General features: G+C 36.2%; 2 protein-coding genes across 4 annotated transcripts in view; one reads left to right on the plus strand and one right to left on the minus strand.

Moving 5' to 3' along the window:
* LOC122712415 (phosphatase and actin regulator 4B) overlaps positions 1–24865 on the plus strand; it is a 331216-nt gene that overhangs the window by 2761 nt on the left and 303590 nt on the right. Inside the window, exon 2 of one of the 3 annotated variants that reach the window (XM_043932084.1) lies at positions 825–905. In XM_043932084.1, coding sequence (XP_043788019.1) covers positions 825–905 — 81 coding nt within the window. Of the gene's footprint in view, positions 1–824; positions 906–9186; positions 9622–24865 lie in introns of those variants that run through there. The other 2 variants (XM_043932082.1, XM_043932087.1) reach the window with 2 other exon arrangements.
* LOC122712425 lies at positions 22289–24012 on the minus strand. Its single transcript, XM_043932110.1, is given in 3 exon segments — positions 22289–23060; positions 23338–23485; positions 23760–24012. Coding segments are annotated over 3 exon segments (420 nt in total). The 3' UTR covers positions 22289–23041.

Below are 24865 nucleotides of genomic sequence, written 5' to 3' on the forward strand. Positions count from 1 at the left end.
TTTTTTCTCATTTTTTTTGTTTTTTGCTTGTTCAGTTCATATTCATTCAATCCTTCTTATTATCTCTTATACTAATTGTTGACAAATAAATCATGTAAAATTATCATTTAATAATATTTTTTTAATTAAAATATGCATATTTTAATTTTGTAATTTTGATTGACAAAATACACGTAGAAGCGTAGAATGAAAATGCAATAATTGAAATGAATCTAATCCAATGATATTGTAGTATGAATATTGCCTCAATTTCGTCAAGAATTTATATCGAATCTTTAGCTATGAATTTCAATACATACAATTTTTTTTTATTTATTTTTTATTAATTTGTTGCCTTTTGATTATTGTATTTTGTTTATACAAAATTAATCTTTAATGTATTTTAATATAATAATTAAAAATCAAACCTTCGATTATGTATAATATTTATACTTCTAACTTCACGCCTCGATTGTCTGTGAATGCATCGTTGCACAGATATGATTTTAATAAGTGGAATTTATGGACTGTCATTAAACTATTATTGCAACGAACTAATTTCCGGAACATTTGTAAATCGTATTCCGTACGGCGTAATTACACTCGACAGACTCTATTTGAATTTCCCATTAAATAATTTCATATCGATCAATCAAAATGGAATTAATTTGTTCGAGATGACGTTTCCAACGTCTATAAAATACTTTTCGCGTAAAAATGTAATCGTCTTAATAGTCTTTAATCGTCTCGTCAAATTATCCGTATCTCTTTTATTTTTCTCTTTTCTGGACCATTGTCATTGTTGATTGATCTATCAAAATTTGTAACGGTTGTAAATTTTTCAGGGGAGGAGGCGACGAAATCACAGACGAGCGACGAGAGCCCTCAACAAGAGGAAACCACGACTCAGAGCAATGGCGATACCGGTGAGTGATAATCAAGGCAACAACTTTGCTTCTCGCTCTGCTGCGTTTCACTTCTCGTGGATACGTTAGATGGAAGCACACTTGGTTGCTTTTATCGATCTCGTTTTTCGTATCAGAAACGAAAATGCACCGTGGCTTACCTCGGGTGAAAACGATCGCCTCGACTCGTGTTCCGAAATATTATCGCGTTCGCGATCAATTTAATTACACGACATGATCGTGAGCATTTGTTAACACAATCCTCGATACGCCAATCGATTTCTCAATACGCAACACGAATAAATAAATTGCCATGCGTATCGAAGTTTCATTGCGTCGTTCAATTGTCTGTTGTCGAAAACCAGACTGTTCCGCACTCCATAGTTGCAAAGTTGGGTAGATTGGTACTTCGATGCATGAAACATTGATTACCTCTCTTCCCTTCTTCCCGTTTCAATACACGCCATTTTTTCCCCGCAACATTTTTCAGACAGACGTCGAAGAGGATGGAAATATTTATCAATCGTTAGAATTGTTGTTTAAATATGAAATATACTTCGTTCGAATTATATTAAATAGAATTATTTAGATAGAATTATTTAGATAGATTATTTAGATAGAATTAAGAGAATTATCGAAAAAGAAACATTTTAACCATAATGGTGTATTGCTATCCATATACATACGCGAAATGTAATTGAATTCGTATGTTTTACATTTCTGCAAATCTGTTGATAATTGTTATTACATCTCTGATACACTGTCGAGAATACAATATTTTTGTACTTTCTGATTTATCAGCTGTAACGACTGTATCTTGATATTTTGACGTTTCACTCGATTTATATCCATCCATTTTGCAAAATCGAGAAAGCGGATAATTGGTATGAATTTATACAATGTATCTTTATTTATTAGTTTGATTTATTTGGCTTTTGTTAACTTCGATTTGAATATCTTTTCTTTCGATAATCATCATTAATTCGTCTATCTTTTTAAAAATTCCTTTATTCCAGCAGATAGAAAATTTTTATTATATCCAAATAATTGCATTTTTCTTATTCTAATCAATTTCATTTTATAGTCTCAATAATACAGACATTTTTTTTAAAACATTCAAAGTCATAATTTACAAGGGATTCGTTTGCCAGAAGATATTTTTCGAACGATAAATTCTACTGGAATCAAAATTTTATTTATATTAAAATTCTCTTTTTTTTTTCTCAGATTTATTATAAATTTTCTAATAAATATTTAAAATTCGTAGAATTGAATGCTACTCTATTTGGTAAAATAATATATTTTGATTGTATCAAATGATGACAATGAAATCTCAAATATCCGTATTTATCGTAGTAATTTTATACAGAATGTTTTATGTCGAAATAATTTTCACGTATATTTATTAATAATATAATAAAACAATATATTGCATTACTAATTGAATTAGTAATATGGAATGTTTATATATATATAACATGTCAGCAATAATTATTCTATTGTCAGTTGTAGAGGCAGACAAAAATAAATGCAGATCTACAATACCGAATTTTTATTCCAATGAGTTATACGATTTGTCAGATCGTAATAAAAAATTATTTGTATAGAATGAACAATGCATCGTTTAGATACAGAATTTAACACATCTGTAAAATTATACAAATTATATATACATACAAATTTTCATATATTTCAATTTCTACGATAAAAATATTTATTTTCACATAAATATTATAATCTCTTCTTCAGATAATTATTAATTATCTTTTCTCATTTCATAAACAGTTGAGAATTAACGCAATAGAAGAAACTCTGCATATTTTCAGATTGAAGATAATTGGCCAATAATGATTTCCCTCCTCTTCCCTTTTTAATTAAAAATATTTCTCTATCCGATAACAAAATAAAAAACAAAAAAAAAAAAAAAAGAGGGAGAGATAAAAAATAAAGGCTATACGTATTTCAATATTCACATGATTCAATCGCACCGTGACGTACTTATCCCTTATCTTTCCGCGACTTCTTTGCGACTTCTCTTCCCTGCCTCGGCCTAGCTTAACGAACAACGAAGTTTTGGCACGAAACCTTTGGAACAAACCCTACCGAGCGTGATAAGCAACGACCAATTCACCACCGCGTCCCCAATTTCGTGACACTTTCGATCCCAGTATTCTCTCTCTTCGGGCAATTAATGAAAAAAGAAAGAAAGGAAAAAAAAATCGCCGTTCGACCATTACGATCGTACCACGATCCATCACGTTCACCGAACGTTTTCGAATAATTACCCGGCAATTAAGCCGGCTTGGTTTCGCGTGCGAGCTTCAATTATCACCGTTTCCTAAAACGGTCGCCGCACGATTGAAACGTTTGCCATGCACTCGACTATTTTTCTTCAATTAGAGATTCATCTGCGAGCGCGATAATAATTAATAACGGCGAGAAGGGGCTGTTAACGCAGGAATTTAGGACGGAATCGCGCTCTAAGGTCGCCTAGGGGAACTGGGTCACAGCAGGTGGCGACTCGCGGGGGAGAGAGAGAGAGAGAGAGAGAGAGAAATGGGGTCTGGTGGAAGAGTGCACTTTTCAAAATCGACCGCTAAACGTTCCATGCGCTCGCGGAAGATGCACCCTCTTAGAGCCCTGCAGCTTCCCTTACGTCGTCGCCTCGTTTCGCCCATTTATCCTCTCTGTTTTCTGCTTCCTTTTTTTCCCTCCCTCTCTTTCGTCTTCCTGATCACGTCATTCTCATCTTTTACATCGTATTAACGCGCAAATCGATATTTGAATAAATTTAAGGGAAACGTTAATTTTGAAATAGACGCAAGAGGGTTCAGAAACCAAGTGTTCAATGTGAGCCAGATTCCTGGAAATGAATTTATCAAATCAATTAATCGTAGAGATACTTACTTAATCGATTTATCGATCGAAAGTTTAAACAATAAATAGATCCTCGAATATTGCAATTTTCAGGAAATACACCGACTGGCCTCTCTATATATAGATATACAGAACCAACTTAAGAGTAAGAGCATAATCTATAAAAGAAAATAAGAAAAATTATATATACAAAATCACAAGTATTGCAAAACGTGTGAAATCTCATTTCTTCCTTTTTTTTTTCAAATTTCCAATCGAATTCCTTCTTCATTTTCACTCACGACTTCCGCCGTGGATGAAAGTGGACCAGACAGCCTGTATATAGGCACCTTGTACATAACATCCGAAACGGGACAACGACGCGACTATGGGCCATTCGTATTCCGGAATCGGGAATCTCGTTCACGGTTAGCTGGTGTGCGCTACTATGTCGTATGCGTATTTCGTAGCCCGGTAGCGGGCTTAAGCTTGCGCCGTTTCGCCTTCCTCTTCCTCTCTTTCTCCCATTCGCGCCGCCCCCTTGCCCTCTCGCTCGCTCCCCGACCCTCGTCCACCCTCCCCGCCCGACGAGCGCGTCCGTGTCCGCGCTCTCTGTTCTCCGGGTTGCTCCCTGGCTCTCTCTCATCCCCAGTGCGCGCATCGAACCCGTCCTGGACGAAAGTCCTTCCCGCTCCGTGTCGCGCGTACCACGCACGTTTTCGTATCGCGATCGACCCTTCTTCGATCCACCGGTGATCGGCATCGCGGCACGCGTGCATTCCTCGTCGTCCACGCACGACGTCTACGGATATCCCACGGATCCTATGGATCGCGCATAGATCGTCCATCCGTTGGATCGTCCCCCTCTGCTCGTTCTCTCTGCTCGTCGCGGGAATAAGTTCGCGTGTCTCTCTCTTTCTCTCTCTCGAAAACGCGCGTGGATCGAGTGTGGTGAGATATCGAAAAGTGAAGAGATGGAAAGTGAAAGATCGTATTGAGTTGTTGGAAAGGGTGGAGAGACGGAGAGTAGTGCGTGGTAAATATTTCGTGGAAAGTGTGCGGCTCGCGTGTTTAAATAAGGAAGCGATGAGTCGAGGCATCGAGATTCGACGATGGTGGATCCTTCGAGGATTGATGGAGGATTTCTTTTTTTTTTTTTTTTTTTACCAGGTTTTTTTGGAATTTTTCGAGATGCTACGACCGAGTTGTAGCACGTTGTGCGCGGTGCTTTCACGTGGTTTTGATTTTTAGATTCGATTTCGATTAGATTAGAGCGGAAGTATTTTGGTTGGTTGAATGGACGTTTGCAGGCGATTCTTTTTTTATTTTTGCTAATTTGATAATGAGCAAATAAAAATCGTTCGGAAATGTTCTACGGATATTTTGAGTTTGATTTAATTGAATAAAAAGGTTGTTTAAAGAATATTTTCATCTTGATATTTTAAAAGATAAAAGATTCGATATTAATTAAAAATAGGTATTATCTTCTATTTGGAAAGAACACAAAGGAAAGCTAATAAAAGAATCACATCGACGACGATTCCCTGCTTTCATATAAAATCCAACCACTCTTCAACTACGAATCAATCTTTATCCGAGCATACAGTTAATATAATGTCTCTGAAGGGGCATTATTTCGCTTTTTCCTTTCACGATTTACAACGTTGCAGAATCTATTAAATCACGTGCTTTTTACCCGGCAAATATTTAAATGTGTCTCTTGGCGAGAATATCCATATTTTCTATATCATTCGACTATATATATTTATATATACAAACGAACTCATACACACGTCATACACTTATTGCAAACTCGTGGCGCATCGTCGCGTTCTTTGCATCGTTGACAATATTGAAATAAATTTGCAACTATTCAGTCAGGAAAAATTATATCGACGCAGTTTGAATGAAACAAATGATACGAAATTTGATTATATTTATCTTTTACAGTTCGATCCTGTATACAGATAATGTAAACAGATTAGTTCTTCGCACTTCCTAAAAAAAAGAAAAAATAATTTACAATTTGTAACTTGCCACCTCGCTCGAGGATACGAGCATAGGTAAATTTAAAAAATTATTTTTCGCTAGTGTGAATCACTCGTCTTGAGAACGAAAGTTATTATATCCTACTATTCATTTACTCTCAAAAAAGGGTGTACATTCTCGAAAGTTTTACTTTCAAATGTATTATAAATCGGAACGCAGAAGAGGGGTTTCGATTAAATTTTGAATTTTCCTGCCCCGAAATTCAACTTTATTCCCAATTTTCTCGAATTTCTTCCGCAACGTGATAATAAATCAACCTCCATCCACCAACCACCGTGCATGCGTTGTACGCGTTTAAATGGGCGACGACCACGTTTGCAACGTTTCGCGTATGGAACAGAAAGAAAACACAGCCGTCTCTCGCCTGTTTTTCATTAGATAGGAAGGATAGGAAGGAGAAATAGTAATATCGATTTATTGCCCGCGGCGAACGTGCTCGTGTCAATTTCAATTTCTCGTGGACACGCAACGATAGCGCGGCCAGATTCCAATCGGGATCGGGAAATAAATCTCGGTAACGAAGGAGGGGGCGGCGGATCGCGGGATCGAGTTCGTGGATAAGGGTGGCTCGATAGCTTTGCTATTATGATCTTTCGATTCATCTAAACCAATCGTTCTTCTTCCGAAAGAACGTAGTTCATTCTTTTATTACGAGAAAAATTTTAAGTTATTGTAGTAGAAGTAAAACTAAAATATAATAAAAATACTTTTTCCGAAAGAACGTAGTTCATTCTTTTATTACGAGAAAAATTTTAAATTATTGTAATACAAGTAAAACTAGATATATAAAAATAGAGAGAGATCGAAAGAATTAATCGTAATACTTGGATTTTAAACGAGATTATCTTTACAAAGAAAAAAATAAATTACATTTTATGAAGAACAGTGAGCTCATTATATATGTTTGTAATTATTTTGATCGATAAATAACTATTGAGTATAAAGAATGGATAACGAGATCCATCAAATTTGAATTATTTTTATTTAAATAATTTAATATTTATTTCATTATTGATATAATTTTAAAAAATTAAAACAAAACAAAGATATAATTTCTCTCTATTTATCGAACGAAATAATAATAAAAGTAATATTACAATATTGATATTACAAAATCGATTAATAAGTGGGCTGGACACGATCTATTTTTTCAATCTTCTCCTCGGACTAAATAAATTTTTCATAAAGATATAGAAAAAAGAAAAAAAAAAAAAAACATAATTTCACATACCATTAATGTTATGAAGACGACACGCTGATCTGAAGGGGATACTCCTGAACGTTTAAAGTCACACAGTTCTCTTCAATCTCCTCTCCAGTCCTTTTTTTTTTTTTTTTTCCCTCGAGCGATCGATCAACCCGCGAGGTCCGACGTATTAATAGCCGTGGTATAAATTTACGTGCGCGGAACCAAGCGTCGCGACGCATCGAGACGCTTGGTCTCTTTTCGTTTCCTCCCTCCCCCCCCCTTCCCCCCTTCCTCCCCCTCCCCCCTTCTCGTTATCTGTTTCGTTCTATTCTCGCCTTTCGTTCCGCCTTTCCGACAGACACGTCGTTTCCAACGTCGTTTCGATGATGAGGACGTTTGACGTGTCTCGCTATGCCCGCTCACGACGGGGGAAATATCCAGCCACCCTCTTTGTTCCTCGCCCACCTCTCCCCTTTGTGTTTTTCGTATGGCTGAGCCTCGATTGTTTGCGACGATCAGCCGAAACTGGTCGCCAGTTTTCGGTTTATTTTAGGGGATCTTGTTCTCTTTGCCGGGAATTGAGGTTCGAAGCGAGAACGGTTTCGTGAATTTTAATAAAATGTGTAAATATTTCAAGCCGTGGAGGCTTAAATAAAAGAATCGGGTATAGTATTTATTATTTGTTTTGATTCGGTAAAATATATTAATTTTTAAGTTAAAATTGATAAAAATGAATTGGAGTTGATAGATGATAGATTGGAGTGGCGGAGTTGAATTCAAACTGTGACCTTTTTGTTTTTTTTTTTTTTTGTTAGATCGACGGGGAAAGGTCGAGATTTATTCTAATATAGAATAAAATAGTAACAAAGTATACATAAACCAGGTTACAGCGCATTATAATAGAAAATTGATTAAATTATTAACGTGGTTTTTAACGAGGTCTCGATAAAAATATTCCTCGGTAATATTCTATTTCAATTTTATAAAGTGAACTCGCTTTAAGTAAATTCAAAAAGACGAGCTTAATACCGAAGATTAATATCTAATTTATTTTCCGACGTCTTTTAACGGAGGTAATCAGCCACGATCTGAAATATAATTATCATCCTCGGATAATTCGAATGAAACAGTATCGCAAAAGTACCGATATTAATTTATTTTCTCTCGCGTCTTCCCAATTATTCAATTACGCGTACAAAACTTTTCGTGTATTTTCAACATTGTATCGAGGTTAAGCAAATTTTGGAACAAAACATTTTGACGCTTTAATTTCTCTACGCTCGACCGTTTTTTCTTCCCAACAAGCAAGAGAGATAATTAGGGAGATAATTACTCCTTGCTTCTTTTTAGATCACGATACGTAAAAAACAGTTGCAGTTTCGTCTCGAAAACGAGCGCGTCGAGTACAATAATTTTATCAAAAAAAATGTCTCTCGAAACGAGATAAATAAAAATGATAATTTCAATAACCTGGAAAGATTAATTCGTTTTTGCGGGATTAATTTCAATGTTCGAACATAATGGAGAGAAACTATAACCCAGGAGGTTACGGATTGTCCCACTATTGGCAAACTTTTCGTGGAAACTTTGGTCGTGCTCGTGCCAACAAAATTCGTCCGTGTGTACACGAAATTGCTTCCCTGGCAATTTTTAACGGTGGAATCGCGTATACGCGTATACCTTGTTTCACGACCGATTAAAACGGCTTACATAAAGTAACTGCTTATCGAATTACAGAGATTGCAGATACCGGCATTCCACGTATAAACGTTTTATTAACGCCGCTCTATGCTCTCGCGTTCGCCAAACGAACTGGAGCGACGATATCGTGATCCTTTATTTCTCTTTGCGAAACATTTTCCCGTATTTACCGATCGACACTAGAATTCCATGACTCAATCTTTCACGCTAATCAAATACTCGAAATTAATTACATACCTAATTACACCAACAATCGTAAAACTAAACTCCTTCCAACCAACCAGATCCAAGCGATCCAAGCGAGCAAACGTGTATTTTTCCTCCAAAGAGACGAAAAGCAAGAAAAGGATCACCATCGACGCCGATGAGAATCGTCGAGAACTCGATGTCTCGACCTCTGTTGCCAATCTGAGGAGCGGCATCTCCTCCTCCCACGTTCCTCGATCGATCTTCCCTTCCACTCTCTCCAGTTGAGACGAGGATAGAAAGGTGGAAAGGAGAGAAGGGAGGAGGAAGAGATCGGCGGTGTGCGGAAAGGGAAAGTCGATGATCGGCTCGGCGAAAGTTGTACCCGGTGGTGCGTTCGGTATTGGTTCGAGGTGAATCGGATACCAGTGCTCGGTGGACACGCGAGTTTCACGCGATGCCGGGGTAGCATCGGTGAGGCGAGCGTGATCGCGGGAAAAGTGGAGGCCGGGGACGAGATCGGGTGCCGCGCCTACGAACGATACGGTTTCCCTCGTCGTGCCGCGCGCCGTGCTGACGAAATAAACGTCAACCTGTCGCTGTCCGAGGTGCTGAGCCTCCTGGACCACGCCGACGACGACGAGGTCCTCGCTGGCACGTCCGAGGAGAGCCGGAAGAGGGCCCTGTGGCAGTTCTACTCCACGGGGATGCTCACCCACAGCCACAGCGACGGCGAGTTCCCGATTTATTCCCAGGGTGAGTTTCAATCGAGAAGCACGTGGATGTTGCCGTGTTTCATCGGGGTGCTTTGGATCGTTTTTCTCTCTGATTTTCGTTTAGGAGGATTGAATTTAATTTGAAACGCTAAGAGTAGAATCCCAAGCATACTTTATGAATGTTTTAATACATCTCGTGTGTTGTAAATCTCTTTAAACGTTTCGAAAATTTACATTTCATCGGAGTGCTTTGGATTATTTTCTCTCATTTTGATTGCACAGTAAGAATTGGTTGAATTTAAAATAGAAAAGTATCCAGAGTCTAATATATCTGAAGCATCCCTTATGAATATATCTCGATGTTGTAAATCTCTTTAAACGTTTTGAAAATCTATATTTCTTTGGAGTTTTCTCTGATTTTGGTTGTACAGTAAGAGTTGATTGAATTTAAAATAAAAAAATATCCAGAGTTTAATATATCTGAAGCATCCCTTATGAATATTTTGATATATCTCGATGTTGTAAATTTTGTTGTAAATCTCTTTAAATGTTTCAAAAATCTATATTTCATCGGAGTGCTTTCTCCTTTTCTCAGATTTTGGTTAAAGGGGATGCATAATAAGAGTTGAATTTAATTTGAAACGCAAAGAGTAGAATCTGAAGCATCCTTTATGAATGTTTTAATCTCGATGTTGTAAATTTTGGTGTAAATCTCTTTAAATGTATCAAAAAATATTTATTTCATCGGAGTGCTTTTTCGTTTTCTCAAATTTTGATTAAAGGGAGTGCACGGTAAGAGTTGAATTTAATTTAAAACAAAGAGTAGAATCTGAAGTATCCTTTACGAATATTTTAATACATCTCGATGTTGTAAATCTCTTTAAACGTTTCAAAAATCTATATTTCATCGGAGTGCTTTGGATCGTTCTCTTGCATTTTGATTGCACAATAAAAATTGGTTGAATTTAATTTAAAATAGAAAAATATCCAAAGTAATATATCCGAAGCATCCCTTATGAATATTTCAATACATCTCGATGTTGTAAATTTTCTTGTAAATCTCTTTAAATTTATCAAAAAAGTAATTCATTTTTATACTTGATATACTTATAATTTCTCATACTTCGTTGCACGTAATATCATAACTTAGGAAGTGAAAGTGTCCAGGGCGTTACACATAAGAAGGAAGGAAAGCTTATTGTAATTTATTAGATCGTATCAAGTAAAAGTTAGACGTTCTTTTTTTTTTTTTCGAGGAAAAGAAAATTATTTAAATATTTCTTCAGCCTTCGTTATCGACTTCCAACGACAATTCAATCTTATCGATAACTCTGTAACTATTCAACTTTCCCTATAGAACTTTTCTTTTAAAGATTGGTTTATCTCCTTAGCTTTTTCTCCTCTGGTTTCAATTAATATCTGTGCCTCGCTCTTCACGCTGATTCGACTCGATATCCGAAGTGTGCAACCGCAACCGTGAAGCATGCCTTGAATCTCCATCATTAGTCGAACCGGACATCCAGTCACACCGATCCTAATGAGTTTATCGGTATTAATGCCGCTCGTGTTTATGGGTCATCGACTGACCTGATTCTAATCCCGATCGAAACAGCCGATTCCTCGAATCATTGAACGAAACGAGCACCCAATCGATTTATACCTTAAAAAGAACTAAACCAAATTCTCTGTTTACATAATATGAGGAACGTTGCAAGTTGGAATAAAAGTGTAATTTTAAATTCATTATTTTTTATTCGCACGTTTGTAGAGAAAGTTTGTAGAGTATGTTGTAATACAGGAAACTGAAACATGTTTATACAAATAAATTTCAAAATAGATTGCAGATAATGTGAAATATATTACGCATTAATATTCGAATGCTACGTTATTTCTAAATTTTCGTCGCATTATATTAGATACGTTATTACAAATTTTCATTTTCAAACTTTATTACAAATTCGAAGAAATCATATCATCAAAAAGCACGAAAAGCTCGACATCAAAAATCTACAATTAACGATCCACGCTACTCCAGTTAAAAAATACGTGTCTTTCAGAAATTATCGAAACTGAAATTTCGATAATTCGACTACACGCGCAAGACACGATAAAAAATCCAAAATTAATTCATCGAGTTAAAAAAAAATTACGTCTATCTTTCAAAAATTTCCAAAATTTCGTTTTTCAAATTTCGTTCATCTCTCCAACGTTAACATTATCGAATATTAACTCGACAGAAAATCCAAATATACTAACCCACCGTGTCCAAATTAAGAAAACATATATCTTTCGAGTAATTATCGAGGCTCGAATTTTGTGACCATCTTGATCATCGCCAACCCTGTACGTGGTGCAGAGGGTGTTCTCCAACGCCGTATGTATAGTTTCGTTGCGCCAAGGGAGCAAGTGAACCGGTGCCAAAACTCTCTGGATGCGTGCGAGTCTCGCGGTTCCGGGAAAAATCGAGGTTTCCGCCGCAACGAAAATTTGCGTCACTGGCGAGAGGCGAGAGGCGCAGCGTGCGCGCCGTTGCTGTTGCCGCAACACTGTTTCCTCCAACCTCTGCCTCTCGTCTTACGTCCCGCTGGGAGAGGATGTGGCTGCGTAATCAATTTTTGCGCGGACTCTTAATTGCACCGGGTTTTGCGCAATGGAAAATTCATCGCCGACTGATCGAGTTACGCGCCGCGAGTAATCGTGAATGAACTCGCTTCCAACGCGATTTATTAGTGAGATGGCGATAGAAACGATGATTGATTTTTTTTTCTTCTCAAGGTGTTGTGATTTCGTTTCGAGAATGAAAATTTCTACCTTTTCGAATATAAGTTTATACATCCAATGAATTTTGAATGTTATATATTGCTATTTTTGAAGAAATTTGGTAAAATGCGTTATATGTGTATAGAAGGAAGAGTAAAAGTTGTAAATGAATAAAGAAAAAAAAATATTCAATGTTCGTGAACGTTCTAACCTAGGAAATTTTTTTTTTTCGCGAGTTTCAGTGCAAATGAATTTTTGAGGAGTTAGGTGAGAATGGATGGATGGGATGTTTAGGAAAGTTGAAAGGGTGTTCGGTTGTTTGAGTTTCGCAACGAGACGGGTGTTTCATTGGTTTATGGAAGTTTCGCTACGTTTTCGTGCGTAAAACGTCAAGTAATCTCCGTCTGCGAGAATATGCGTTTGATCTGCGATAATTGACGTAATTATTGTTGCGTAAACCGAACCTGTAATATTATTACCGAACTTTGCAAACTCAAAAGCACAAGTAAACATTTTCTTATTTGTCAAGAATTCGTTCGATATTCAGAACAGAAATATTCACAGAATAATCAAAGTTTTTTTTTTTTTTTCGATACTTTTGTATTTTCGCAATTAGAAAAATATGCTGTTATTCTCGAGTGAAATTTTTACTCCGCTTCACTAATTTCTCCACAAACGACAAGTTAAGTTAAGGAAAATCTAGAACGAAAGGGAACACAGGAACATTTCAGATTTCTTTTGAAATCTACCGTTCCCGCGAGTTTACGTGACGCGTCACTTTTTATCCAGAGTCGAAAAGACGCTGGAACGAAGCGCTTCGGCTTTTTAATTAAAATTTTCGGGATTCCGTCCGACCAGAAGGCAGACCTCTGGGTAAACGTGGCGCAAAGATTTCAAAAATAACGAGGGGGATGCGTTTGAAATTCAATTTCCCTTCCCTGGTAAATTTGAATATTTGATGTGAAAATTCGGCCGACAGATGGAGAAAGTCGATGAGATAAAAAAGTTAAGTTCCCTCCCTCCCCCCCCCTCCACCTCTTCTACCCCTCCCCTCCTCCTCCTCTCCCTGTTTCATTCAATTTATTCTCGTCGATGCCCGTCGAGCGTAACGATCCTATTTTTGCTGTTCACTCACGTTGCAACGTATAAGTACTTTTAATTGGTCCTTCCTAGTGACCTGAATATCGATGATAAATGAGTCACAAGATCGAATGACGTATGCGGTATCAAGCTATGAAATATATATCGAAAATAGATCAATTAAATTTAATGTACGTTAAACGGCGTGATAAATTTGCTAATTAACGAAGGTTTAATTGCCAGGAAATAATATTGGATTTTTTTATCGATAGAGATTATCATTTGCTGCCAAAAATACTTTCTCCCCTGGAAACACTTTCAAAATTATACCATTCATCGTAGATTTTTATATATCTTTAGAAGAATACGTTTTTCATTTCATCGACCAATATTGACTTGCAAAGGCTTTTTGAAGGCTCGACAATGAAATCTAGAGGTCCATCTAAAAAAGAAAGAAAAAGAAATTAAATATTTTATCCAACAATAAAAAATTCCTTAAACTTGTGTTAATAACATGTATTTGCAACCAATTAGATTAAACATTTTATTGAACATTTTATAAAATCCGTTCAGAAATTCAAGTTAAAAAAAAAGAAAGAAAAGGAAAGAAAGAGAGAAAATACGATACAAGCCTCGAGGGAGTTTCCAACACCGCGTGAAAAATATTCGACACACGACGATACATCAAGATCGCCTTTGCCTTTCTCAGGCGAGCCCTTATCGAAGCGTGGCAACCTTTCTGTATGACGTTACTTATTGCTCGTCGACATTGAATGACGCGGTGTAGTCCCGTGGAAGAAGGTTGATTTATCGTGGATGGGATAGACGCGTGGATAGTGTGAGAAAAGTTGCAGATCCACCGATGTTCCGCGTATCCGGCCGATAAATCGCGCGTCAAACGCGGCCAGGTCGAAAAGGAAAGCAATTTACATTTTGTTTTCCGCGTCGTTTCGTTGTTGGCAGCCACGCGAGACGAATTTCCTTCCCTTCCCGGCAAATCGATCGGGAATATTGCCGGTTTATCCTTATCCAACACGCGTCGATCATCGTTCTCTTTGGGCCATCGTTGACAGAATAGTTACATCCGTAATGCGTTTAGAACGGCTTGTTAATTATTCCATTGATCGATAGGTGATTGCGGAAGATGTTTTAACAATGTGATTTTTTCCCTACATTTTTTTTTTTTTTTAGAAAGATCTACGATTTTAGAATTCGAAGAGAGCGTTAATTAACTATTTAACAATTGAAACAATCCTATTTTTATTAAATTTATGTCTCGAATAAATATAAGTAATCATATTTCTTCAAAAAATTTCACGATTACTGACAGTAAGTAACGAGTGAATCAAGTGTGCGTCTCGCATAACGATCTTAACGATAAAACATGACTAATTCATCGTTCGAACCATTCGATATTCGAACGAAACAAAATTTCAAACTCGTTAAAATCCAATAAAGCATTTCAACCTGGCCACCGTGTATTCCGTGAAATCGTGCGGCAAACGCGTAACCAGAAGTCGTAACGACAAATTGTCAAAGCGAGGAAGCAGAAGGTTAGAAATTACGACGGGGGCACGGCCCGTCGTTCGTCGCCCGATTGGTATTCCATCGGCCGTGGTGTACGTCGCGGCAAATCTACCGTCCGATTCCCGTCGTAATTTCGGATCGGAGTTGATCGGTTAAAGATCGCCGCAAACGGGATTCCAAGTTTAATTGCGCGCGCCGCGTCACGCGTTTTCACGAACGAGCGTCGTACGTTCGCGCGCTCTCTTTCATCCTCCCTCCCTTCCGTCCACCCTTATCGATTCACCCTCGTTCGACGTCCGTGACTAATTTTCCTTTCCTTTCTTTCTCTTTTTATTTTACGACTTCGATTTCCCGCGTGACGAGAAATAGGAAGGAAGCGTGAAAAAGGGGAGGGGGAAGATTTGGCAGTCCTTTCTCCGATAATGGAAGCTCGAGTTCATCGTGTTCCCCTGTTATCGTGTTCCTTTGGCTGGGGAAACTGATTAAACAGTTTTTGAAAAAAGGGTGAGAAAGTGGATTGTCGAGGGGAAGTTGGAAAATGATGATTGGTTTTGGAAACTGTAAATATAAAATGGATAATGGAACCAAGTTGAATTGGGTTTATTGTTGTTTGTAGTATATTGTTACTATTAAATTAAATTATTATCTCGAAGCTATTAGAATTTAAAAAATCAAGATTCATTGTAGGATTCGTGTGCAAGCAGGAAGAAAATGGAAAGAAATATATCTAGTTGCCGATTTTTTCACTTTAAAATTACAATACATAATTTTTCGGAAATTTTAGAAAAAATAACTCTTCTGTTTAAATTTTCTAAGCTTGAGAAATTCTTTCTTCTTGGTTTCTCTGAGATTAATCTAAAATTTTAAACGAAAAGTCACTTGAAAAACTTGAAAAACTTCGATAGAAAATTACTTCGTTCTTAGAAAAGTACGAATAAATAAAAAAAGATCCAGAAGATTCGTGTACCAAATTTACACAAGATCACTGTCACGATTCATAAAAATAATCACACCCTAACAAATCCAAACACGTTATCTCGTTATACCCACCACAATCTTCGAAAATCCCAAAAACCTCGTACGAACCTTTGATATACCAACGATGATGAAATCATTTCGAAATCACCTTTTCCAATTATCCAATTAAATAACTAAAGCCAGACCAGTTATCTCCAGGTCTGAAAAGGCCTGGATTGGATCCCCCAATTCGATCGGTCCTCGATTTTTCGTTCCAGAAGTCGTCCAATCGAACCCTCATTCGTCCTCGTCTGGTCTCCCAACGGGAGGGAAAGAGAGAAAGAACACTCTCATCGGGTCGACGACTTAATTTTCATGACGGGCACCCGCGTTATTTCGCGAGGGGATTCGTCTTCCTTCCGCCACGGACCAGGAATTTAGCTCGCATCCTCGGCACGTGACACGCGTTCAACATTATGGGAAAACGTGTCCTTCGGGGAATTTCATTAGAGGCGGGATCGGAGACCGTGAAACGTTGATTTACAGGTTTTGACGCTTCTAGTCGCGATACCAATTGCTCTCCCGCAAAACGACCGCCATTTTTTCTTCGTTCGTTATCGCTGGTGGAGGAGAAGAGGTTTTCCTCGATTATTATTATTAATATTATAAATAAGTCGAGTATGAAACGAGTTTTCGAAAGTCGTTGGAATTTCTTTTGTGACGAAAATTATTTCAATTTTTTTTTTTGTTTTTTGCCTTTTGTTTCTGCTGATAAATATGGTGAAAGTTTTTAAAATAGTTGTGTCAGAGTTTATTTTGAAGAAAATTGTTATTTTGTATTTTTTTTTTTTTTNTCTTTTTTTTTTTTTGGAGTAATTAGGAGTTCCGAGACAGATTCCTTGTATTTTTAGAAATTTTTTAATTTTTAATCAAATTTGTCTAAGAATCGATTTTATTTTAATTTTATATTCCTGTAAACCTTTTGACGAGGGTTGATTTGTTAGACGAAGTCTATCAAGTGTATTGCGCAATCGTGGGATGATTCGTGTTTGTTGGTTCGTCGGTTTCGTAGATGGATTGTGTTACCACAGGTACTACACTCGATTGACACTTGAAAATCGACTTACTCGAATGTAAATTAATGAGGAGGAAAAAGATTGAAAGATCGTGGATATGCATTTCTTTCAAAATTAAGATGGATTAAGATAGCCTTTAGACCTTTTTAACATCTTTCAACTTTTATATTATGCACTTACGTTCTACGTTTTTTACATTTTAAAATTCTTCGTTGTAATTTCTCTCAGCAGTAAGTATACTGGAAAAAGGGAATTCTTAAATGATTTAAATAATTCAAAAAGAAAAATTAATTTTCTCATACCACTTAAAAAAAAACCACTTAGAATTTTTTGCATGCAGTAATAATTTTAAAGTAAATTTCATTCAAAATATTTTATTATAAAACATNNGGAGTAGTTAGGAGTTCGGAGACTTGACAGATTCCTTGTGTTTTTAGAAATTTATTAAATTTGTCTAAGAATCGATTTTATTTTAATTTTATATTCCTGTTAACCTTTTGACGAGGGTTGATTTGTTAGACGAAGTCTATCAAGTGTATTGCGCAATCGTGGGATGATTCGTGTTTGTTGGTTCGTCGGTTTCGTAGATGGATTGTGTTACCACAGGTACTACACTCGATTGACACTTGAAAATCGACTTACTCGAATGTAAATTAATGAGGAGGAAAAAGATTGAAAGATCGTGGATATGCATTTCTTTCAAAATTAAGATGGATTAAGATAGCCTTTAGACCTTTTTAACATCTTTCAACTTTTATATTATGCACTTACGTTCTACGTTTTTTACATTTTAAAATTCTTCGTTGTAATTTCTCTCAGCAGTAAGTATACTGGAAAAAGGGAATTCTTAAATGATTTAAATAATTCAAAAAGAAAAATTAATTTTCTCATACCACTTAAAAAAAAACCACTTAGAATTTTTTGCATGCAGTAATAATTTTAAAGTAAATTTCATTCAAAATATTTTATTATAAAACATTACTTTATTCTACATTTCTTTAATATTGAAATAAAAACCAAATTCTTATCTGACATTTTTTTTTATATAAAATAACTTACAAAAAAATTACCAAAATTATCAACTGATGTCAAATGATAATGTTCACAGATTTTTTTTTATCGTTCAAAAAGAACGAAATTATCATAATAAAGGAAATGAATCTTAACTCTCCTCAATCTAAAGATTCCTCAATATGGGATTGCGGGTTTCAAATTAGCAGGTTTGAAGCTAGGGCGGTAGGCTAACTGAGAGGGAGAGGGCGGATTAATCCGATTTGCATTTAATCAGTTCACGAAACGTGCGATGAATATTCAAAACACACATCCAAGCGTTTTGCTTTCTCGTCGAAGTGTTGCATCAGCCATCTCATCATTGCGCGCTTATCTTTCTTCTCCATTACTTTCTTCTTCATTGCTCATCTATCGTCAACTTTTTGGCAAAACATTGTTAAAAGCAATTTGTTTCAACTTGCGTCTGAATGAGGAACAAATTATAATCATCTCGATCAATAATAATTATCGAACGATTATTCTAATCTAATTAATCAAATCTTCATAAATCTTCTTTCTTCAATGAAGTTGAAGGTAATAATAATGTAATAATAGAAATAAATTGTATCTGGACTGATCAATAATTGAATCACTCTCCAGATCTAAATCTTCCTTCTTCTTGAGGATAATTGTAAAGTAAATCATATCTGACTCGATCAATTATCGAATAAGTCCAAATCTTCTGTTTCTTCTTGAAAGCAAAAATGAAAAGTGATCGTAACGATGGAAATAAATTAGATAAGTGGAAATGCAAATAATGAATATTTGGAAGTGGTGAAAGAACAATGCGAAAACAAATGAATTCTTCGTTTGTCGAATGGTTAACACGTCACACTCGAATCACAAGATATCCTCTGTTCCGTACGTTATTGCTTGCATAAATGGATCACGAGTTATCTCGTGCTTTATCACCGATGAATATTCATTAATATCGAGCAACTACTCAATTTTTAAGCAAATTTGCCTTGCTTGATCAACCCGTATTGATGATATTTGACAATGGTTAAGAGCTTCTCGATATTCAAATTAAAGCCCTTTCTTTGATGTGTCAAAGTACGTATACGATCACTTCTTTGTACGTTTATTGATTCGTAGTTTTATTTCCTTGTAAAATAAACTTCATAAATATGATTCCATGATAATATACGATTTAAATGTGTGAAAATTATCGAAGACAGTCATCTAGTTTCTCCTGAAAAATTGGATTAAAAAAAATTAGAATTGAAAAATTGAAAAATGGAATATAAATTAATTCAGAAGAGACTTTTTTAAAAATTGGAATTTTCTGAGTGAAATTTGAATCGAATCTTCATAAGCGTAATATTTTTGTTTAATTTTTTAATGAAACCACTTGGAAAATGGAAAATAGAGATGTCTGTGTAAGAAGGATTTTCACTCGAATTTACGAAGATATAGAATTTCGTGATGGTTGGAGCGGGAATCGGGGTGCAAAAAGCATGCATCCTCGAAATGCAAATTTGAGAAATTGTCCATGTTAACCGTGGAAGCATTATAAAACATGAGGTTCCATTAAAACGACGCGAAAATGGCTTCACCGCAACCGGCTCTTTTATTATTAATTTCCACTCCCTTTTTCTCTTTGCCGCGCGAATTACGGTTCCAGCAAAATCGTTGAAAGCGAGAAACGCTAGGAGGCGCGATTCCTTTCGCGAAAACGGCACTTTCGTTTGCTTCGAGCTATGAACAGATGCGAACAGATTCTATGTGCATATTTAATTAACCGATTTATCGGAAAAGCAAACGGACGATGTCATAAAATGAAGCAAGGATGCAATCTAATTACAAAATATCGAATAAAGTAATAATTCATGGAGAAACAGTTCTAACAGCTTTCTAATCAAAGATTTTATCGCTTGAAATTTTTTTCCCCCGTCCAATATATCATTTTTTCATATATATATAATTCCTTGTCTAAAAATAATCAAACGATTTATTGAGATGAATATTAAAAAACTTTCAAGGATGATTCTTAAATAAACTTCCATCATCCCCTTTCTTATCAAAAATACATACAAAAAACAATTCGTTCCAAGGTTATTTAGAAAAGAGTATCGTTTAAAGCGCAACAAGCTTTCTAAATAAAGGTGTAAAAGTGTAACTTTCCATCTCAAGCCAAAAAAAACGATACAAATGAAAAAATTTACACAACCATTTCCGAATCGCGTTGTTCGAAACGAGAACGAGAGCGCGCCACGGTGAAAAGTGTGACACTCTCCGCTAGAGAGAGAGAGAGAGAGAGAGAGTGGAGAGTTATAATTTCGCAGCGTGAGAGGGGGATTGGAAGAAAAAAGAAAAAAGAGGGGAGGAGGTAAAAGAACGCGCGGCCCGCGTTCGTTTCCGCGGTGTCCCGTTTCCACGTTCGTGGACGAGCCCCTTGAAGAAAGCTCATCCTCTTAGCAGCCTGTTAAATATTCACGAGAAGCGGCCGTTTGAGCGTGCGTTACGTTGAGTCGACGAGTTGCGGGACCTCGACAGATCCAAGGGGCGAGGAAAGGGAGGGGATGGTTCACCTGGCGTCGAGCTACGAGGCCCTCGAGAATGCTTTTCCTGCTCCTTCCTTCCTTCCTTCCTTCCTTCCTTCCTTCCTTCTAACCCATCTTGGCTACCTACCAGACAAAAGCCTCGTTAAGATTTCCACCTTGAAAATTACTGCGCGCCCGATTAAAAGGGGTGCTCGGTTTCATTAAACCTTCAACCGTTCTCCGCTTGTTTATGCGTCTCCCCTATTCCTGTGCCGCGGACAAGCGTTTCGCGCAACTGTCGCCCGAGATATTCTCGCTTTCTCGGATAAATGTGAACTTTGGTCGAAGGAGAGGGGAGAGAATTGTTGAGAGTTGCTTGATCGTTGCTCGAACGAGGAGTAACGGGGTAATTGGATATTGTAGAGAGATTCTGAAAATGCGTGATTTTGAATCGAAGAAACGTTTCCTTGCTCGATTAAATTTTCGTTCGTAAATATATATATACATTTTGACGAATGATCGAATGGTAAGGCGACGAATCGATATATTGGTCCAGGAAAGTTGGCGAATAATTTTTTTGGTGGATTTAAGTGGATTGGATATCGAGTGGAACGATAGATAAGTTAAGTTTAAGCATGTCTACAGGAAAATATTATTATACGAGCTTGTAAGAATTACATTTCTCGAAAAATTGTGAATACAATAATATTATTGTATTATGTTTATAATTATATTTTAACTTGGAAAAGCTTACACAGAGAATAATTCCCCAATTAAAATTGCGGAGATATAATGGAACGTGCGTCGTGATAAGACAAATTCAATATTCCACTCTCTCAAACGACGTTGATCACTAATTAAGTTACTCGAGGCAAATCCGCGAATATTGCTGGAGAATCGTCGATAATGATAGGAATTGTTCGTTAAATGGAGTTTATAATCCGTTTATCCAAACGTATATTACATTATATACGTTTAACTCGAACAAATATCATGTTCCAATAAATCAAAAACAATCATCAAATCTGAATCGTTTTTAAATTCTTAATCGTTTTTAATTCTTAAACTTCGTTCATAAATATTACAATATAGAAATAGAATTTAAGCAAGATTTTTTTTTTCCACATTAATAAAAAATCTTTCGTTCGAATTCAAAAGATTTCAATTCTTCTTATCACTTCGCGATCGTTTCCATTCAGGATCATCGAGCTTCTCTCACAAATTCCCAGAGGCTTCCTATTCCTATTCTAGATCCAACAGCGGAAACTTGTCGCAATATACTTCGAACCACTCGATCCAGATTCCCTTGGAGCTTGGAAAAGATCTCGTAATACGAAAGATTCAATGAATTGGTCAAAGAATCCCGAGTAACTTCCCCATAATCCACCTAATCGCCATTTCCTTTATATATCGTTGAAACTGTGCATTAGACCAATGTATCGAGATTCGAAGTGATTCTTAAATTATTCAGTTTAATAATTTCAACCACTACCTTCGAGTCCGACTTATAAACTCTTTGACGGGTCTTAACCTTTTTATCGTCTCTCCTGCTCGAGATGAATTTTAAGGATGCTCAACATCTCTAAAGTACACCTCTAAAGCTACTTTCTTTTTTCTGCATTCTGTGGTTTACAGTCCTCTGTGGCAAATCTCTTGATTTCGTATCAGGATTTTTTTAATTGGAATTTCTTGGAATTTGGTTGATCCTTGTTTGGAAATTCGAATATTTAGTCAACTTACTTGTTACACCGTGGTTAATTTATTTATACAAAAATATACAAGCTTACAAAATGATATACATATGGTTCTTAAACTATATAATAATTTGTTTAATAATAGAAAAAAATTTGTCAAATCGCCTTGATAAGTCACAAATGCAATAATTGTTTCAGTTTAAACACGTGTTTGTCAATGCAAAACGAATAATATATTCTTGAAATAAAATCTCTGAGAATTGCATACGTACAATTTACGTATAGAATCGATGAAAATTAACATCGGTGGGATTAAAGTTGGATTTTCTCGTTATCATTGAATAAATCTAATAAATCTATGGATAGTTTCAATTGCTACAGATACAAATTCTTACATTAATTTCTTCGATTGATCCATCAAATTGACAAGCTTTGTATCGAACAGATCGAAATATCTGCCCGTTAGGTATTCCATAATAATTTGTTGTGATAGCGCTTTTTAATTGTCCTGTAGATTTTTCTTTTAATCGACATGATTTACGGCAGTTCTGATCGAAATTCGTTCGTTTAATTGTTTTTCAATTAAGAATTCGCGCAGCGATCAGCATTGACGTTGATTAAATCTATATTATAACAATATGAAAATATATGTAAAACTATTTTGTACCTGTTTACTAACTTAATTATTAATTTACGGTGTCAGTTCCATCGTTCTCGTCGACAATCTGATAAGTTATCAATTATATATAATTAATTTAACGCGATTAAATATAAATTTATGATGCCGACCATGTCATCGAAACCGATGGTTATAAATCGAAGAAGCGTCGAATTTAACGACCCCAACCGGCCCTGTAACAAGGAAAATTTTAATTGAAAATTATTATATATATATATATATATTTCCGAGAATTAAATATACACGTGTGTGCACGCGTGTAATTTTATTTTCGTGCCCAATATATCATGCACTTTGGCCGAAGAAACTCGATTATTAATAGAATACAATTAACCGGCGAACAATTAGTCAATTAACCTTCTAAAATTTAATTTCACGCACTGGGAATTTTCGTGTTTTAATCTAAACGCTGAACGTCGATAATTGTTAATCGACAATAAATTTCCTTACCCAATGTTGGCGTACGATATGGTAGATGATCTTCGTTCTAACTGGAAACTGCCAACATCGATGTCATCTTGGTCGTAGTATGGTCTGACGAACCAAAACGCGTATGGATAGTACAGAGTATTTTTCGGTGCGACCACTACGCCATCGTCTGCACATCGAATCCAAATTATTAATCGTTTACATTTCCACGAGTTTGTTTAATTTTTCACAAAGACTTTTAAAAAAAAACTAATATTTACTACGCGTTATTTATCATAGCTTAATTTTTCACAAAGACTTTTAAAAAATTAATATTTATCATCATCATCATCATCATCATCACATTTCTTAGCTTCATTTTCGAGTATAAATATTTTCAAGGACACGATATATTTTAATGTTCAAAGGATTTTAAAGTTTTTATCGATCGGTTAAAAACTTACTGCTTCGCTGAGGAACCGGTTTCGCGACGACGATAGTCAAAACTAGGAAGACGATGCAAACGACAGACGCCACACTCCTCGTCATGTTCTCGCTTTCGGACGAATGGGGAAGCTCGGACGTAGTAACCGAAGTCTAGTTTTTGTCTGCTGATCCCTGATACCTTGATCCTCTCTTATATACAAAAGCGGTACGCACCATGACACACTGATCTGTTTGTGCTGCAACAAATAACCTGTTAATCGCAAAACGCATCGAGAATGACGAATCTTGCTAATGAGAACCGCAATCTTGGATAGGTCGCGTGTAAATCGTTTAATTCGTTTCGCATGAAAACAATTTAGTTTCGTCCGTTAATACGTTGAACAATATCTCGTGTGTTTATTCTTTGCCTTTTACGGGGTATTGTGTTTCGTTGAAAAACGGAACATTGTATCTCTGGTAAAAATTTGTTTCTAAATAAAATTATCAACTTCGAAAATTCGAGTATTGAATGATATTCAATGAGGTCTTTTAATATTGTTTTTCATCGAACAGTTGGAAATTAAAAAAAAAAAAAATCGTTTCAAGCTTTAATATTCGATTTCCTATCGCTGTTTCGATTCGTAGCATGATTTAATATTTTTTTAATTTGAGAGTCGCGTTGCAACAAGATCGAAAAGATGTTGTACCTTGCATTGTATCTTATTATTATTTCCAAGAACGAAAAAGTACCTTTGTTCCAACGAAAATCGTCTCCCCCGGAATACATGGAAATCTATAATTTTCTCGAGAAACAATCAATACCGCGAAACGCGCGACGCAGAACGTGCGAAACACAGAAATTATGAGGAATCTATCTAAGTTGACACACGTGAATTTACTACACACATCATCGTTCCGATCATCGTTGTCAATTCTGACGATTATACCGCAAATTATTCGCGAGTTAGCATAATCATCCGTGGTATCATCGTATCTTGGCTGAAATTAATCGCCGTTAAATACCTTATCTCGACCATACCTACCTGTTTACCATCGTTTAATGCCACTTTTCGTTATCATTATCGTTGCCAAATTAATGTAATTTCCTACTTAGGCACACGCACTCTATTATCGTTTACGCTCG

This window comes from Apis laboriosa, unplaced genomic scaffold, assembly GCF_014066325.1.
Source record: "Apis laboriosa isolate Shangri-la unplaced genomic scaffold, ASM1406632v1 scaffold1_cov151, whole genome shotgun sequence".
NCBI classification, from domain to species: Eukaryota; Metazoa; Arthropoda; class Insecta; order Hymenoptera; family Apidae; genus Apis; species Apis laboriosa.